Below are 16719 nucleotides of genomic sequence, written 5' to 3'. Positions count from 1 at the left end.
TCCAGGAGGGGCGGGCTGCACCAGGCCCACAGGAAGCCGCAGGCCCACAGGAAGCCGCAGGAAGACAGGGGAGGCATGACTTGGAGGACGAGTGCTCAGGGGCACACGGGTTACAGGGGAGCCTAGGAGAAAAAAAAGGCCAGAACACCATAATTTTCCAGTTGCTGTTTTCAATAACCCGGAGCACCTTAAAAATCCCCCTCGTCCTGGAGTTCGGGGTTTGGGGGCATGAGCCACCCGTTCTCCTTGCTGGGCCCTGCAGTAAGCCTTTCTCTGCTCCAGACTCCAATGTTTTGGTTTGTTTCGCCTCCCTGTGCGTCAGGCACACGCACTTGAGTTCAGTGACAGTTGTCAAAGAAAGAAGTAATTATGGTATATCATGTAGTTCGGCTGTGAAAAATACAATGAAGTCATAATGATGAAAACTCTAAATATTGATTTAACTAAAAGTGAAATACATATGAATAATCAATTACATTCAAGAATTAATTTAATAATTTTTTTTTGTTAATGAATGAAGAAGAAAAGAAGAAATACCCTAGTCCTGCCCCCTCATTTTACCAATGGGGAAACACAGGCCCAGAGGGAAAAGGGACTTGCCAGGGTTGCGTGATGAATGTATAACAAGACCTGAACTAAAACCCAAGGCTCCTGATTCCAAATGCTGGGCTCTTCCCAGGCACCATGCTGTATCCCCAGAACTTTGTAGATCGTATTCAGAAGATGAGAGAGCATGCAGGGATCCTCACTTGGAGTCCTCGCTCTCCAGCAGCCCCCGGTGCGTGTTGATCTCACACTCCAGCCAGGCCCGGACATCCAGAAGGACCTGGTACTCCTGGCTCTGCCACTCCAGGTCCCAGCGGATCTCCACCAGCTGGGTCTCCACGTTGGTAATCAGGCACTGCATCTGGGCCAGCTGGGAGCTGTAGGGGGCCTCCATCTCTGCCAGGGTGGATTCTAAAGCATCTCTCTGTGAGGGCAAGGATTGTACAGGGAGGAAAAAGGTTAGATGTCAGAGGAGGAGCAAGGAAGTCACACCTAATCCATCTGAGTCTCAGTGAGGCCTCAGAATCCAGGAACGGGAGCTCAGAGAATCACTTTGAGCCTGGATGGACCACAATCAGATATCTCATTTGAGATGAGCCAATTAGCCCCTCTAGCCTCCTGATCTATAAAGAGAAGCTCCCCTGTTAATGAAATCTCTGAGTCACTGATAATTGTCCAGAATGAATCTGCTCACACGAAGACAGGAGCTGCTGCTACCAGGCTATGCTGGCGCTACAGGCCTCCTGTCCTTTACCCCGGGACATTGGTGAATGGGGGCTGGGCCCTTGTTCCCTCTTCTCTGCACAGAAAATCCCTGACACTCAAGAACTTGACCTTCTGGAACCTGCCATGTGGTGAGAAATAGAGGCTGGAGGGCTCCTGCACTGCTAGGCTTGGTCCAGCAGCAGCCCCAAGCCAGCATCGGGCTCACCATGCTGTGCTGGGCCTGCAGCTCGATCTCCAGGGCATTTGACCATGCATTTGAGCTCAGTGATCTCTGCCCAGCAGGACTGCAGCTGCTCCAAGCTGGACACCATCTGCTGGTTCAGCTCCTCGGTCTGAAACATACACACACAGGGACACTGGGGACTCAGCTTGAGAGATCGACAGAGGCCACTTAGGATCATGGACCAGGTCCAGATCACCCAGTCTACCCCATTCATTTCACCCTTGGGGAAACTGTTGCTTTCAGGACAGCAACCTGCCCAAGGTGCACAGGGAGGTCAAAACAGAGCTGGGACCCAAACTCAGCCTTCCTGACTCACAGCCTCAAGGTCACTCTTGTGACCCATTCTATGTCTCTGTCACACTGACCGTTTCAATGTACCCACCTGGCTGTTGAACCAGTCTTCAGCATCCCAGCGGTTATTCTCCACCAGGGCCTCGTACTGGCACCTCATCTCATCCAGAGCACAGTTCAGGTCAACAGGTGGGGCAGCGTGACATTGAGTCTATCACCAAGTTGGCAGCACAGCGAATTCACTTCCTGTGGCACAGACCAGGGTCAGCACTAACCTTCCCAGAGGACTGCCTCACTCATCCCCCTCCCCCATGCTCACGTGATCCCATGTTTACCTGCCCCCCATGCTCACCCCCTCATGGTTCTTGAGGCTAAGCAGCTCCTCCTTTAGGGACTCCGTCTGGGCCTCCAGATCAGCCTTGCACAGGGTCAGATCATCCAGGATCCTACACAGGCCATTCATGTCTGACTCCACCAGCTGCCGTATGGACACCTCCATCTCGTACCTGGCAGGCACATAACAGGGCGCCTAAAGCTGCTTTTCCTTTTTATATCTAAGTCAGATCCCACCCCAGACTGGCCTGGTGCTGTGTGTCCTGCCTTGTGCCTCAGGGACTCGGTAACCAAAAGTCTGAGCACCACCAATGTCCAGCTCTACCAGCCCCCAACCAATGAGCGAGTGGGACAACTCACTTGGTCCTAAGTCATCTGCAGCCAGCTTGGCGTTGTCCATCTGCACCACCAGCCTGGCATTCTCTGCCTTGGTGCACAGGGTCTGGGGAAATAAAGAAGTGACTTCAGTGAAAGAAAGGGCATTCTTCTGGCAGGAGCTCCCCAAAGCTGGTGCAGGCTGCCTTTGAAGGAAGAGGGTCACCCATCCCTGGGCTCTTGGCACTGAGACTCCATGGAGCCTTATGGGCATGCTGTAGGGATCAGAGCAGGTGACCCCTAAGGTCCCTACCAATGCAGAGCACCTCTCACCTGGGTTAGAGAGAGGGAAATGCTGCAGGAAAGGCCTGGCATGGCGGTTTCCTCCTGTCTTCCTATCTCCCAGGACTATAGGGGGTTCACGGCAGGTTATTACCGAGAGCATACTCTGTAATTCCCTGGACATAAATGGTCCCTCTCAGGAGTCAGCTAGGACTTTCTGGGAATGCGGGCTGGGCAAGAAGGAAACTTCCCTTCCCTGAGTTAGTTATAGGAGACCTGGTCTGCACCAAACCCATCAACCCCGATCCCCTCACCTTAAAAAAAAAAAAGAAAGAAAAAATTAAAACTCAGAGAGGTGGCTTGTGGTACTAAAGTTCTCACAACCAGTTAATTCATAGAGCCTGTATTCAAGCTCTGGCTCCACTAACGGCCCCTGGATCACCTTGAATAAGTCAGTTAACCAGCCTGAGCCTCAGTGCTCTCATCTGTAAAATGGCCTCATCATACCTCCCTCATAAGATTATTGAGAGGAGCAAATGAGGCCACCCGTGTGACCAGGCTTTGCGACCGCTGAAGTGCCCCGTGGGAGCAGGGTTACCAGGCCAGTGCTGCTGGCACCAGGCTCCTACTCTGAACCCCTCACCTTCTGCTGGAGCTCCTCGATGGTCCGGAAGCGGGACTGGTAGTCGGGGCACACAAGGGGATCTTGTTGCTGGCTCCACTCCCGGATGTGGCTCTCCAGCTCCGCGCTGTCCCGCTTCGGCTGCCGCACCTTCTCCAGGTAGCTGGCCAGCCGGTCGTTCGGGAACCGCATGGTCTCCTTCTTGTTGCCGGTAAGGATGCCCTCCCTGACCCAGCCCCCTCCCCCTCCATGCTGTAGCTGCTGGCAAAGCCTCTGGAGGGGAGACAGCTGGCAGCCCTGCAGGGGCTCCTGCCCAGCCCAGCTGAGCGGGCAGAGAGGCTCCAGGCCCTCCGGGACAGGCCGGGGAGCTTGAAGAAGCTGCTGGAGTACATCGCGGACACGCAAACTGAGTCCCCACTGGCCCCTCCCGGGACCTTGAGAGGCCCCAACGAGAAGCTGGCCTTGAGGCATTTGGAAGCCATGGCTTCGGCAGCACAAGGGATCAGTCTCCCTGATCAGATGCCCCCAGTGCAGAGAGGCAGCTCCTCACACCGGGTTTATATCTCTGCCCCGGTGGGTGTTGGCCTTTACGAAGTGTTTTCTCCTCATCAAAGTTAATACCACTTTCTATCAGAACCCCTCATTAACCTGTTACTTAGCTTCCCGTGAACATCTCCCGGCCTCGTAAAAACGGAGCCCCGTTGGACCCGTGGCTATGTCGAGACTCATCTGCGCCACCCTGTGTCTCCGGGAGGACCAAGTCCCCATCTGTGCTTCAAAGGGGCCTGCCATCAACACCCAGACCTCAGCCTCCTGGTTAAGAGGTGTGGGAGTCCAGCCACCACCTTTTTTATTTTTAAATCAAGGGTGATATTATTATTATTTATTTATGGCTGTGTTGGGTCTTCGTTTCTGTGCGAGGGCTTTCTCTAGTTGTGGCAAGCGGGGGCCACTCTTCATCGCGGTGCACGGGCCTCTCACTATCGTGGCCTCTCTTGTTGCGGAGCACAGGCTCTAGACGCGCAGGCTCAGTAATTGTGGCTCACGGGCCCAGTTGCTCCGCGGCATGTGGGATCCTCCCAGACCAGGGCGCGAACCCGCGTCCCCTGCATTGGCAGGCAGACTTCCAACCACTGTGCCACCAGGGAAGCCCCCAGCCACCGTCTTGACTTCCTCCAGCATAGTCTCCTTTGATGAGCCCAAGGGAGTAGAGGAGGCCTCGGGCTGGCTCCTGGGAGATCGACGAGCAAGACTGGTTGTTGCAGGAAGCTGGGGGCCTCGCACCTAGGGAGACACAGAAGACTCTAGAATGGCCAGGGAGATAGGGCCGTGGTGACCAACTATCCCGGTTTCCCCATATTCTGGTTTCAGTGATAAAGCCCCATATACCGGGGAACCCCTCAGTCCTGGGCAAAATGGGGCAGCTGGTCACCCCAGATACAGCAGAGCCTCGAGGGACACATCCCCGCTCCCTTTCTTGCCAGGAAATCTCCTCTAATGAAACTTCAAAGCTTTTGCACAGCAAAGGAAACCATAAAGAAGACGCAAAGACAACCCTCAGAATAGGAGAAAATATTTGCAAACGAAGCAACTGACAAAGGATTAATCTCCAAAATATACAAGCAGCTCATGCAGCTCAATATCAAAAAAACAAACAACCCAATCCAGAAATGGGCAGAAGACCTAAATAGACATTTCTCCAAATAAGACATACAGATTGTCAACAAACACATGAAAAGATGCTCAACATCACTATTCGTTAGAGAAATGCAAATCAGAACTACAGGAGGTATCACCCCACACCAGTCAGAATGGCCATTATCAAAATATCTAGAAACAATAAATGTTGGAGAGGGTGTGGAGAAAAGGGAACCCTCTTGCACTGTTGGTGGGAATGTAAGTTGATACAGCCACTGTGGAGAACAGTATGGAGGTTCCTTAAAAAACTAAAAATAGAACTACCATATGACCCAGCAATCCCACTACTGGGCATATACCCTGAGAAAACCATAATTCAAAAAGAGTCATGTACCACAATGCTCATTGCCGCTCTATTTACAATAGCCAGGACATGGAAGCAACCTAAGTGTCCATCGACAGATGAATGGACAAAGAAGATGTGGCGCATATATACAATGGAATATTACTCAGCCATAAAAAGAAATGAAATTGAGTTATTTGTAGTGAGGTGGATGGACCTACAATCTGTCATACAGAGTGCAGTAAGTCAGAAAGAGAAAAACAAATACCATATGCTAACACATATATATGGAATCTAAGAAAATAAAAATGGTTCTGATGAACCTACGGGCAGGACAGGAATAAAGACACAGATGTAGAGAATGGACTTGAGGACACAGGGGGGAAGGGTAAGCTGGGTTGAAGTGAGAGAGTGACATTGACATATATACAATACCAAATGGGAAATGGTTAGCTAGTGGGAAGCAGCTGTATAGCACAGGGAGATCAGCTCAGTGCTTTGCGACCACCTAGAGGGGTGGGATAGGGATGGTGGGAGGGAGATGCAAGAGGGAGGGGATACGGGGATATACGTGTGCATATAGCTGATTCACTTTGTTATACAACAGAAACTAACACAAGATTGTAAAGCAATTATACTCCAGTAAAGATGTTAAAAAAAAGAGCAGGGGTTCCTTAACCAACACAGATGCTCTGAACAACTGGATAAAAAGGTAGAGAAAGCTGCGTGAATAAAGCACGTACCACACACAGGCTGTTTGAATGCATGTGATGAGGCTGTGAATGCACTCTGCAAGCTGTAGAATGCACATAAACAGGGAACACACCGCGTGGTTCGAGGAGCTGACAGCGTGATTGTCAGGTCACAAGCCTGCACCACCTGTCTGCTGTTTCCACGCAGGAGCCAGGCAGCTGGAACAGTGGCCAGAACAGAGGCTCAGCCCACTGCCCAGCCCCTGGCTATTTCTATGGAGCAGCACCCTGGGGTGTGGTGCGCTCTGCACATGCCCGGCCTCCCACCTCTCGTCTGAACCTCTGCCAGAGCCGGAGCTGCAGACCTCAGACCGCAGAGCAGGAGTGCAGAGCACAGAGAGCGGCAGGGCAGGGCTGAGACCAAGTGGGCTGGCCCGGCTGCCCGGCCTCTTGCCCCAAAGCCAAGCAGGTCTGAGGTTGAGCCCTTTGGGCTCAGCTCTGAGGGTGCTGCTGGAGGGCAGTATTGGCCCCGCCAGCGTCCTGCCGTGTAACCAAGCAAAGAGCTTCGGCCCACCTGCTGGGCTTTCCCATTCCCCACTCTCCGCCCTGGGACTCTTCATTTAATACCAGCGCTCACAGCTACCACTTCCGGGCACTGTGCACACATTGGAACCTCCCCCCACCCCCATTTTACAGACGCACCAGCTGGACCAGAGAGGTCACGTGATGTGGTCAGGGTGCACAGCCAGGCTCGGCACCAGCTGCTCCAGCTCGCCCGAGCGCTTCTTCCCCTAAGGTCCAAGATGTGTTTGCTGCACCTCTGGCTTGTCAAGCAGGTTGAAGAATCATGTTTAGCACCAGCTACCTGGTGACATAGACAGAACCAGGTCTTTCCCATGGGTCTTGGACTCAAGTAAGAGCCCAGAGATAGAGAAAAGAGGGAAGGGGGTCGGTGAGAGACAGAGACAGAGAATCTGTGCGCTGGGAAGAGTGCCCGAGTTAGAGTCAGAAGAGCTGAGCAATGGCCTCATCCCCACCACTCACCCACTGTGTGGCCTGGGGCAAGTCACTGCCCTCTCTGGGCCTATATTCTCAACTGAAGAATGAGGTAGGGGGACAAAGGAGGCATGGGGCCCTCAGACTTCTCACAGGCCATTCTTCTCTGATCAGAGGGGCGTCCAGGTTGAGCCATGCCCAGATGAGCATGGCTCAGCCAGTGGAATCTGAGGCACTCTGAACTTTGCTCCACAGTGAGGTCTGGCTGTCCCCTCCCCCTTCCCCACTTCACTGTCCCTGCCGCCCTTCACTTCAGCCCTGTGTCCAGTGTTAGGGACGTGGGTTCACCCAACCTCCCCACCTGCATCTCCCAGCTCACACAACTCCCCTCCCTGGAGTGGTTGGCCCAGGCTGGCTGCTTGGAGTTTGCCTCTCTGGGTGGCACCCCCTCTCCTAAACTGTCCCCAGTGTCAGGCCTGGAGGTGGCCAGCGAGGTGACAGGAGCTGGACAAGGGAGGAGAAACTGAAGGGAAGAGAGAACCACCAGACCAGGCAGGGCTACCGAGGAGGACGGCTTGGGAGCCTTTGCCTCTCCTGGGGCCGCCCCAGGTGGTCCCCATGGGCAGAGTCAAGCATGTAGGTTATGGCCAGCAGCCATCGGATTAGGTCAGCGTCTGTTCTCATGGACCAGGCCCTAGGGTATCCCTGTTATGAAATAGTTTGAATCATTCTGTCACATCTTACCACTCAGAGCCAGAGGAGACAGACCTGAAACCAAAATCCACACCTTCGCAGCAAGCCCAGATCAAACACCCCCAGTAACTAACCACAGAAGATCGACAGAGGCAAGTTTGCTTTGCCGAGAGAACACACTTTATTGGGTAAATTTGCAGGGAAACCTAGCTTTACAAAGCATAGAAGCAGTAAAGGTCAGAAATACAGTCCAAGAAGTATTTTAGGTAGAAAAATCTGTTGAGCAGGGAGTGCCTCTAGGGAAGGGAGGGGGGGGATCTTTTAGAGCCGGGACCCAGAGGGGTGTCCTCCTTCCTGTGGGCCAGGGCCTGCCCCTTGGGCTGGGCAGCTGGTTACAGCGGCTGCACGTGCTTCCTGCTGGAAATGACTTTCCCATCTCTGATCTCCTCCGTGATGGTGCAGATCTGGGTGCTGATCTGGGGATCCGGGATGCAGGGCACGCATGGGATGTAAGGAACTCTAACGACAGGCTTGCATTCCGTGGCACAAGGGTGGGCAGGCAGCTTGAGGAAATGAGATCATACCAGGGTGTTTGGCGTTGGCCATTGGACTGACATTTGCGTTAAACGTAAACAGGGGTCAAGTGAGACAGGTGGGTGACAATGACAAAGGGCTCAGACAGTGCCTCTGAAATCCCCAAGGGCTGCAGGGATGAAGACCAGAAACTCCCAGCCAAAAACAATGGTTGGAGAAGTACCATGAATGGGGCTGACTTGTCCCCCTGCAGAAGCCCAAAGCCCGGGGCTGGAAGGAATCTCTCTGAAGATGCTTTGATCAATCCCCCTTCATCTGTGCAATAACCACTCTAGGACTGATGCCCTCACCGTGGCACTGAGGGTTGGGTCCAGGTGAGCCCTTTCCACAAGCCGGGACCTCCGGAACCCACTCACCTGCAGTCTTTCTCCCTCCAGCAGGCAGCGGTAGGTGGCGATCTCCGACTCCAGGCGGGCCTTGACGTCCAGGAGGACCTGGTACTCCTGACTCTGCCGCTCCAGGTCACAGCGGATCTCGGACAACTGAGCCTCCACGTTGCAGATCAGGCACTGCATCTGAGCCAGCTGGGAGCTGTAGCGGGCCTCGGTCTCCGCCCGGGTGGATTCCAGGGAATTCCGCTGCAATGGGAAAGAGGAAGCGCTCCCAACGTGAGGGAATCCCACCCAGAGACCCACAGCCCTGGGTATCTGGGTACCACTTGCGATCACACCCCGTGATAACCGAGGCTGGTGGATCAGGGCACCTGCCATGAGCTTGGCCGGCCACTCAGGCAGGGGCCACTCACCATGCTGTGCTGGGTCTGCAGCTCGATTTCCAGGGCATTGACGGTGCGTCTCAGCTCAATGATCTCTCTCTGGCAACATTGCAGCTGCTCCGAGCCGGACACCACTTGCTGGTTCAGCTTGTCAGTCTGAAAAGCATGAGAGGACCCAGAGCATGGTCAGAGCAACTGAAGCTACTGTCAAGGGTGACCCCTCCCCAGGAGCTTATCCTGGGCTGGCCCGACCCCACCTGGGTGTTGAACCAGGCCTCCAAGTCTCTGCGGTTATTTTCCACGAGGGCCTCATACTGGCATCTCATCTCATCCAGGATCTTGCTGAGATCCACTGGCGGGGCAGCATCCACCTCCACGTTCAGCCTGTCCCCGAGTTGGCATTTAAGTGCGTTGACTTCCTGCAGAAAGGAGGCAAGATGGCATAAGGCTGTGAAAAGGATGCTGGATGAGGGTTCGACTGACCTGGTAAAAACCCTCCTCCTTCAGTTGCCAGCTGTGTGACATTAAGCAGGATACTTAACCTCTCTGAGCTTCAGCCTCCTCGTGCACCTCTACCTACCTCCTCAGAGGATTTGGGAGAGTAAAGTGAGACAATGCAAACACCAGGCAAATAGCATTACCAGGCACTACCTTCCAAATGGAGATTTAGTGTCATGGGCAGGAGTCTGGGATCTGTGTGACATTAGGCAAGTGACTTAACCTCTCTGTGCCTCAGTTTTCTCATCTGTAAAGTGGAGCTTGTAATAGTATATGACTCCTGGGAGTATCGTGAGAATGACATGAAGTGAGAATGAAATGCAAAGTGCTTCGTGTAGTTCCTGGCACACAGTGGGCCATCAGTAAATGTCAGCTGGGGTTACTGTGGAGGTGGTTGTCATAGTTGTTACACCCAAGGGTCAGCAGTGGCTCCCTGCTGGGTGGAAAACATCGAGAGGGTGCGTGGCATCAACCTCACCTCCTCATGGTTCTTCTTGAGGCATATCAGCTCCTCCTTCAGGGACTCCACCTGCATCTCCAGGTCGGTCTTGCACAGAGCCAGTTCGTCCAGCGTATAGCACAGTCCTTTGGTGTCAGCCTCCACCAGCTGCCGCATGCCCAGCTCCGTCTCATACCTGCACGCACAGAGCCCTGCTGAGTCTACAGCAAAGCAGCCATGCACAGGCAGGGCCCACTGCCCTGCTGACCAGCTGCAGTGGCCTCACTCCCACCCACCAGCTCTCAGAGGCGGGGGACAGAGGCAAGGGAGCAGCACAGAAACATTCCTAGATCAGGCCACTCACTTGGTTCGGAAGTCGTCAGCAGCCAGCTTAACATTGTCAATTTGCAGGACCAGCTTGGCATTGTCAGTCTTGCTCAGCAGGATCTGGGGAACAGGGGGTGTCCCATGAGCTGGGGAAGGCCCAGCAGTGTGGGGACAGGTGGGGAGGGGACAGCCCAACTTTCGGATGCCATGCTCCTAAGTACCACCGGCACCTTTGGCAGTTCCAGCCCTGAACACCCTGAGCCCAGTTGTAGAAGGAGCATCACCCCCGGGAGGGGCACCACAGGGATGTCAGTGGCCCTCAGTCCTGACATCCGCAGCCCCGAAGTGGCCCAGTGGGTGAGTGGAGAGGTGAGTGGAGAGAACCAGGCCGACCTGGATTCGGGTTCTGCATCCAACACCAACAGGCTATGGGATCTCGGGCAAGTTGTTGCACCTCCCTAAAATTCAACTTCTGCATCTGTTAGATGGATCCAGTAATATCCATCTCTTTAAGATGAGGAATAAACTAGCGAAAGGCTAGGAAGTTGTCAGGCAGTGCTTGTGTCCAGTAGGGGCTTGGTGCACGTGACTGCCCTGTCTATAGCTGAGACAGCGGAGGGAGGGGAGGAATGGCTGGATTGGAGGGGAGGTTACAAGCAGCAGAGAGGTCTGGATCCCCCAAGAAACCAAGACCCTAGAGAGAAAAGCTGGCCCTGATAGGAGAGAGAATCCCCTAAGAGCTACAGTCCCATCTGTAGTGGGACGAGACAGACCCCTCCCAGGGTTTGGGCTGCTGGGCTGGAGAAGGGCCAGGTCCCACTTACCTTCTGCTGGAGCTCCTCTATGGTCTTGAAGGAGCACATGTAGTCTGGGCTGATGTACGGGATCTGAGACTTGTACCACTCCCGGATGCGGCACTCCAGCTCTGCGTTGTCCTGCTCCAGCTGGCGCACCTTCTCCAGGTAGCTGGCCAGCCGGCCGTTCAGGAACTGCATGGTCTCCTTCTCGTTGCCATTGAAGGAGCCCTCGCAGAACCAGCCCCCGCTCCCAGGAAAGCCGGAGGAGTGGAACCCAGAGGACAGGCAGGAACGAGGCAAGCAGCTCCCAAGGCCGGAGAGGCCCAGCCTGACAGAGGAGGCTGACCCCCCAACACCAGAAAGGCAAGGAACTCTGCAGGATCCCACAGAGCGGGCACAGGACACCTGAGAGACACCACCTGTGGTGCCACAGGGGCCTTTGATGGACCCAGAGGAGAAGATCGGCGAGCAGAACTGGGTGGCCATGGTGCTAGCTGAGGAGGTTTCAGCCTAGCAAGGAGCTCAGGTTCTGACTCTCATGGCCTCTCTGGGGCATTTATATACACTTTCCGTGGGGTGTTGCCATGTTACTCTTGGGAAAGCCTGTTCCTATTCCAGGAAGTTAGTCTCGTTAAAATGTGATTTTTGCTACCCATCCAAATTCCTTGCCTTATAAAAAAAAAAAAAAAAATAGTTTGCTAAGTCAGGACTCTAAGCTGTTGTCATTTCCTAGCAGAATATGAATTTTATTGCCTCCTCAAAGTTCTTGCACCAGATCCCATGAATCAGAAGTGGCCTTACAAATGACATTTGGTACCTGCCCTGTCTGCATGCTTTTCCCGAGGAGCCAGGCATTTGTCACCTCTGTCCACTACCCCAACCCCCCTCGTAGCTGCACCTCTGCCTGGGCTCCTGGGATGGTGAGAAGGGAGCAAAGGGAACTAAAATTCATGGAGCAGTCATCATGGCCAGGCTCGTAGTTATTTCAGTCACACCTTACAACAGTCCTGAGAGGTGCTCAGTATTATTTCCCTTCCACCAGTGTGGAGAGTGATGCTGAGAATGGTAGAAAGAAAAAGAAAGAAAGAAAGAAAGAAAGAAAGAAAGAAAGAAAGAAGGAAAGAAAGAAAGAAAGAAAGAAAGAAAGAAAGAAAGAAAGAAAGGAAGGAAGGAAGGAAGGAAGGAAGGAAGGAAGGGAAAGAAAGAAAGAAAAGAAAGAAAGAAAGGAAGGAAGGAAGAGAGAGAGAAAGAAGGGAGGGAGGGGCAGGGAGAAAAAGAAAGAAAGAGGGAGGGAAAGCTTGCTTGAGATGAACAGGCAGTGAGTACAGATCTTGGATCTGAAACCATGACTCTCGGACCCCAAATCCCATGCCCTTGTCCCACTGCTTCCACCATACAACCAAGGTCAAGTGCAGGCACCCAGAATTTCGAGACAGGAGACCTAGGTTCAAACCCTGGCTCTGTGATGATGTACCCTGTGATGCTGAGCACATCACTCCCTCCCAGGCATCCTCAGGGTCCTCACTGGGACAGTACAGATCATCAGCCTGCCCCGCCTGCTTCACACAGATGCGAGGAGAGTCAAACCAGGCCAGAAGTAAAAGTGTTTTAAAACCCATCGGGTGCCGTAGAAAAGTTGGTTGGGCTAAGAGGACAGTCTTTGATGATGGTTTACAGCTGTGGCTGGCAAAGGGTCGTGGCTGCTTTGGAGGGAAGTTTCCTTTGTGGCCCAAATTTCCTGAACCTAAGAGGATAAAACCAGGACCCTGGACACCCCACGGGTGCCTAAACAGGTTACAGAAACAGTCAATGCAGCAGACCCTTTGGAAAGGGAAGGGAGGAACAGATGACACACTGCCAGAGAGTTAAGCAAGCCAGGAGGAGAGCCTGAGAATTAAGGACCAAAGGTAAATTCCGTCTTCCACCCTCAAAGTGGGTTTTCCCAAGGCTTGAGCAACCTGCTCACTCTTCGCCCACACAGACACACACAGCAAGGCTGGCATTTACAGAAGCATGTATGTGCTTCTGAAGTTGTAATTTACCAACCTTTTAAAACGCATTATAGGGCTTCCCCACTGGCACAGTGGTTGAGAATCCGCCTGCCAGTGCAGGGGACACGGGTTCGAGCCCTGGTCCGGGAAGATCCCACATGCTGTGGAGCAGCTAAGCCCGTGCGCCACAACTACTGAGCCTGTGCTCTAGAGCCCGCGAGCCACAACTACTGAGCCTGCGAGCCACAACTACTGAAGCCCGCGTGCCTAGAGCCCGTGCTCTGCAATGAGAGAAGCCACCGCAATGAGAAGCCTGCGCACCGCGATGAAGAGCAGCCCCGGCTTGCCGCAACTAGAGAAAAGCCCGTGCGCAGCAACGAAGACCCAACACAGCCATAAGTAAATAAATAAGTAAAATTTAAAGCACACACACACACACATTATAAGCTTCTCTCTGAAATTACGCAGGAGGGTTGGCTGTGGTGCACACACCTCGCCCAGTTCAGTGGACACCTCAACAAGATGCCCGAGAGCCACCTGATGGGCTCCCCGGGGTGCACAAGCCGTGCGGTCCCTCCTAAGAGGGACAGCCCGGGGCATCAGGCCTCCAGAGCTCCGCTACCTCAGCAGTGGTTCCTTATGGCTGCCCATCCTCCCTGCTCTCCCTGCAGGGCCTAGGATGGGGCTGTCTTGAGGCTTCTCAACCTCGGCCCTGTGGACATCGCAGACTATGTAATTCCCTGCGCGGGGGCTCCCTGTGCATCGTGAAGTGTCAGCAGCATCCCTGAACTTTACCGCCAGATGCCGGTAGCAACCTCCTCCCCCAGGCGTGACAACCAAAAATGTCTCCAGAAGCTGCCCAATGTCCCCTGGGTGGCCAAACTGCCCCCAGTTGAGACCCACCGGGCCATCAGGACAGGGAGATCTCCTGTAAGCGCCTCCTTTGTTTTCTAGGACAACTAGTGCAGAGTCTGGCTGTCACGGTAGGGCCCATTCAGGCAAGTCCTTAATGCACCCATGATCCAACTCACTTCATTTGTGACACAACATGCTCGCCCTGAGGGTACCACCTCCTATGCCCCTGACACGGCTCTTCTCTCTTTGGGGTCTCTGGCTGCTGGAATCTGAAGTTAACGTTCTCATTTTCTTTCTTTTTTTTTTTTTAATCCCTCCGCTTGTGCAATCTGTATCTGAAGCTGATTCTAAGTTTCTCTCAGGGCAATTGAGTGAGCAGCTGTCTGCTGCTTCGGCTGTGTCCCGTCACTCGGTACGTACCTCCAGAGGGCCACTGTGGGCCAGAATCCAGACAGGTGTCTCCAAGTCTGTGAAGAGAGGCATGTACCTCTTCTGGAGCGAGTGACAAGCTGGCCAGAGAAGGTCTTTCGGTCGCCCTTGGTCCCCTGCCTTTCCCCATGGTGTAGACTGCAAGGCCACCTGTTGGAGGGAAGTGTGGTATGGGGGCCTCATGGGAGAAATTCCTCTGCTCTCTTTCACCTCAGAAGCCTGGACCATCACAGGATGAACTGAGGCCCGAGAGGAACAAATGCTCTTCCTGTATCAGAGGAGAGAACCCAGGTTTCATAGGGCTGCTTACCTCCCGAGGCAGCTCAGCCCACCCCCACCCATGGTGGCCCTGGAGAAAATCCACCTGCTCAGCGTTAAGTACATCAGCGGTACCCAGGCATCAGGTTTTATTTCAAAATAGGGTCCTATTCTGAGACCATCCTTTCTAACATGAATCAAAAATACACTGGGCTAAGAGTCAGGGGACCTGGACTCCAGGCCGACCTCTGCCTCACTCTGTTTGAGCCTCAACTACTCTGGGCCCCAGAGCCCCATTCTGAACAGGAAGGGCCTGGACAGGGTGAGCTCAAGGCCCTTGCATCTCAGACATAGGATTTAAGGCCCAAATGTTTCCCATGGAGCCGGCCAGGAGTCACCTGGACGTGTCTGTGACTCACTCACCATCAGCCACTGTCCCTTCTCTGTCACTGACCACAGGACAAAGTGGAGTTATGGAGGTTCAGCCTGTGAGACGGTTAGGTTTTCTCTTCTTTGCGGTCCCCATGGAACTCAGTCTCCCTTTGCCTCTAGGCCTACTGTATGGCTGTTAGCATAACGCCATCTTGGGCCCTTCTCGTTCCTCCTGTCCTTCTGCTGACCCTACCCAGGACTGTACTGGGCAGTAAATCACTTCTCTACCATCAAGGACTTTGTAGTTAATAGATATTGTCTAATAATCATTAGGACCGGGTGGCCTCTGTGCTCTGTTAGTCCCCAAACAATGATGAAGACCTTCCATGACATATTCCCGGCATCCACGAGACTAGTTACCCATTCATAAATCTTGACTCAGGAATGCACGTTCCGTCTCCAAGCTCCTATCCCCATACCCTAAGTTAACTATAAAGTTGTCCCAATGGCGCCTCGGTGGTGCGGAGTACAGCTGCAGGTGCTTCCAGATCGCTGTCAGCCCCATCCCACCCTGTGAGTAATAAACTGATCCCATGGATTAGATGGAGCTGTCTGCCTCGCTTTTTGGTCTCAAGACGCCTTCTCAGTTCAATGGGCACTTATCCTTCCTGCTATCCTCTGACATCCTCCAACACCTGCACACCAGGAAAACGCAACCTCTCGGTTTCCTCCCAGCCTCCCTCCATAGGCAGAGGCCACATGAGTCCACCTCCCAAGGCTGGTCCCTAGAAGGGTCCATTTGGAGGTGCAGCGTCACCAGGACATTAGTCAGTCATCCCAGCATGTCCAGGCTGAAATGATATCTCTGGCCAACTGAGCCAACTAAGACTCGGCTTTGCAGAAGAAGGGCTTAGAAAGTATCGGGCAGGACAGCAGGGGCCCTGGGCCTGGACTCAGCCAGACCTTGGTTCAAGCTCCTTAATTCCTTCAAGTCTCCATTTTCCCAAAAGTTGAGTGGAGCTTATAATGCCATATTCACAGGATTGTGACAACTAAGTTGAAACGTGCTTGACAAACAGGAACTCACTTCACAGGTTTAAGAGATCAAAACTCTTCTTAATGGAGTTCCCTGGTGGTTAGGATGCCAGGTTTTCACTGCTGTGGCCCGGGTTCAATCCCTGGTTGGAAAACTGAGATCCCATGAGTCGCATGGCGCAGCCAAAAAAAAAATCTTCTTACAGCCCATGTAGTCTGAGCCCCGGCTGAATGCTATTTCCAGGGCACAAACTGCTCACCCAGGTTTCATGGGGTGCTGATTTGGAGGCCTAACCCAGCCGTGCAAGGAAAGACAGCTGCTCAAAGAGGTTGTAGCTGGGACTGTGTCCAGAACTGCAGGGGCCCTAGACTGTATCCAGGACTCTCTGGCCTCTGACCTTTACTGTAGAAGCTCCTAAAAGCTCCCTGACCCCACCTATTGCAGACACAGGTGCCAGCTTGGGGGCTACAGAGCTGACAGGATGCTCTCTGACCACCATGACCTCAGCTTGGGGGGCAGGGGGAAGAGGGAGGACGCTGCTGCAGGAACAGAAAACACTCTTGCTTTCCCCAAGGCCACCTTGGAAAGTCACCAAGTTCAAAGTCAACGGCTGAGTTCGCGACTCCTTCTTTGGTAAAAATAGGTCTCCACCCTCAAATGAGCTTCCATTTGAAAGCCAAGGTTCTCCGTGGGCAAAGACCCAAGAAG

The 16719-nt window shown here is 53.4% G+C and overlaps 2 protein-coding genes across 2 annotated transcripts in view; both read right to left on the bottom strand.

Annotated features, from left to right (window-relative positions):
• LOC112399192 (keratin, type I cuticular Ha5-like) overlaps positions 1-3820 on the bottom strand; it is a 4101-nt gene extending 281 nt beyond the window's left edge. Inside the window, 10 exon segments of the mRNA XM_024744200.1 lie at positions 22-122; positions 750-970; positions 1478-1516; positions 1518-1604; positions 1878-1987; positions 1990-2032; positions 2139-2292; positions 2476-2561; positions 3360-3587; positions 3590-3820. Coding sequence (XP_024599968.1) covers positions 22-122; positions 750-970; positions 1478-1516; positions 1518-1604; positions 1878-1987; positions 1990-2032; positions 2139-2292; positions 2476-2561; positions 3360-3587; positions 3590-3820 — 1300 coding nt within the window.
• Positions 3821-8092: 4272 nt separating this feature from the next.
• Positions 8093-11556, bottom strand: KRT36 (keratin 36). Its single transcript, XM_024742933.1, has 7 exons — positions 11098-11556; positions 10311-10393; positions 9986-10142; positions 9267-9428; positions 9040-9165; positions 8651-8872; positions 8093-8263 (listed from the first exon to the last, which is right to left on the bottom strand). Exons 1-7 carry the CDS (start codon positions 11554-11556, stop codon positions 8093-8095), a joined length of 1380 nt encoding a protein of 459 aa, XP_024598701.1.
• Positions 11557-16719: the final 5163 nt, after the last annotated feature.

Source organism: Neophocaena asiaeorientalis, unplaced genomic scaffold, assembly GCF_003031525.2.
Source record: "Neophocaena asiaeorientalis asiaeorientalis breed wild unplaced genomic scaffold, Neophocaena_asiaeorientalis_V1.1 scaffold1, whole genome shotgun sequence".
NCBI classification, from domain to species: Eukaryota; Metazoa; Chordata; class Mammalia; order Artiodactyla; family Phocoenidae; genus Neophocaena; species Neophocaena asiaeorientalis.
Note: the sequence above shows the minus strand (reverse complement) of the source record. Positions and strands in the feature narration are given on the sequence as shown.

What these genes read in the sequence shown, in the direction of transcription:
- KRT36 (XM_024742933.1), bottom strand. Translation starts at nt 11,556, where the DNA reads ATGGCCACCCAGTTCTGCTCGCCGATCTTCTCCTCTGGGTCCATCAAA. An exon ending in TCAAGAAGAACCATGAGGAG is followed by an intron (nt 9,429 to 9,985) that starts GTGAGGTTGATG and finishes TCCTTTCTGCAG; the next exon opens with GAAGTCAACGCACTTAAATG. An exon ending in TGCAGACCCAGCACAGCATG is followed by an intron (nt 8,873 to 9,039) that starts GTGAGTGGCCCC and finishes TTCCCATTGCAG; the next exon opens with CGGAATTCCCTGGAATCCAC.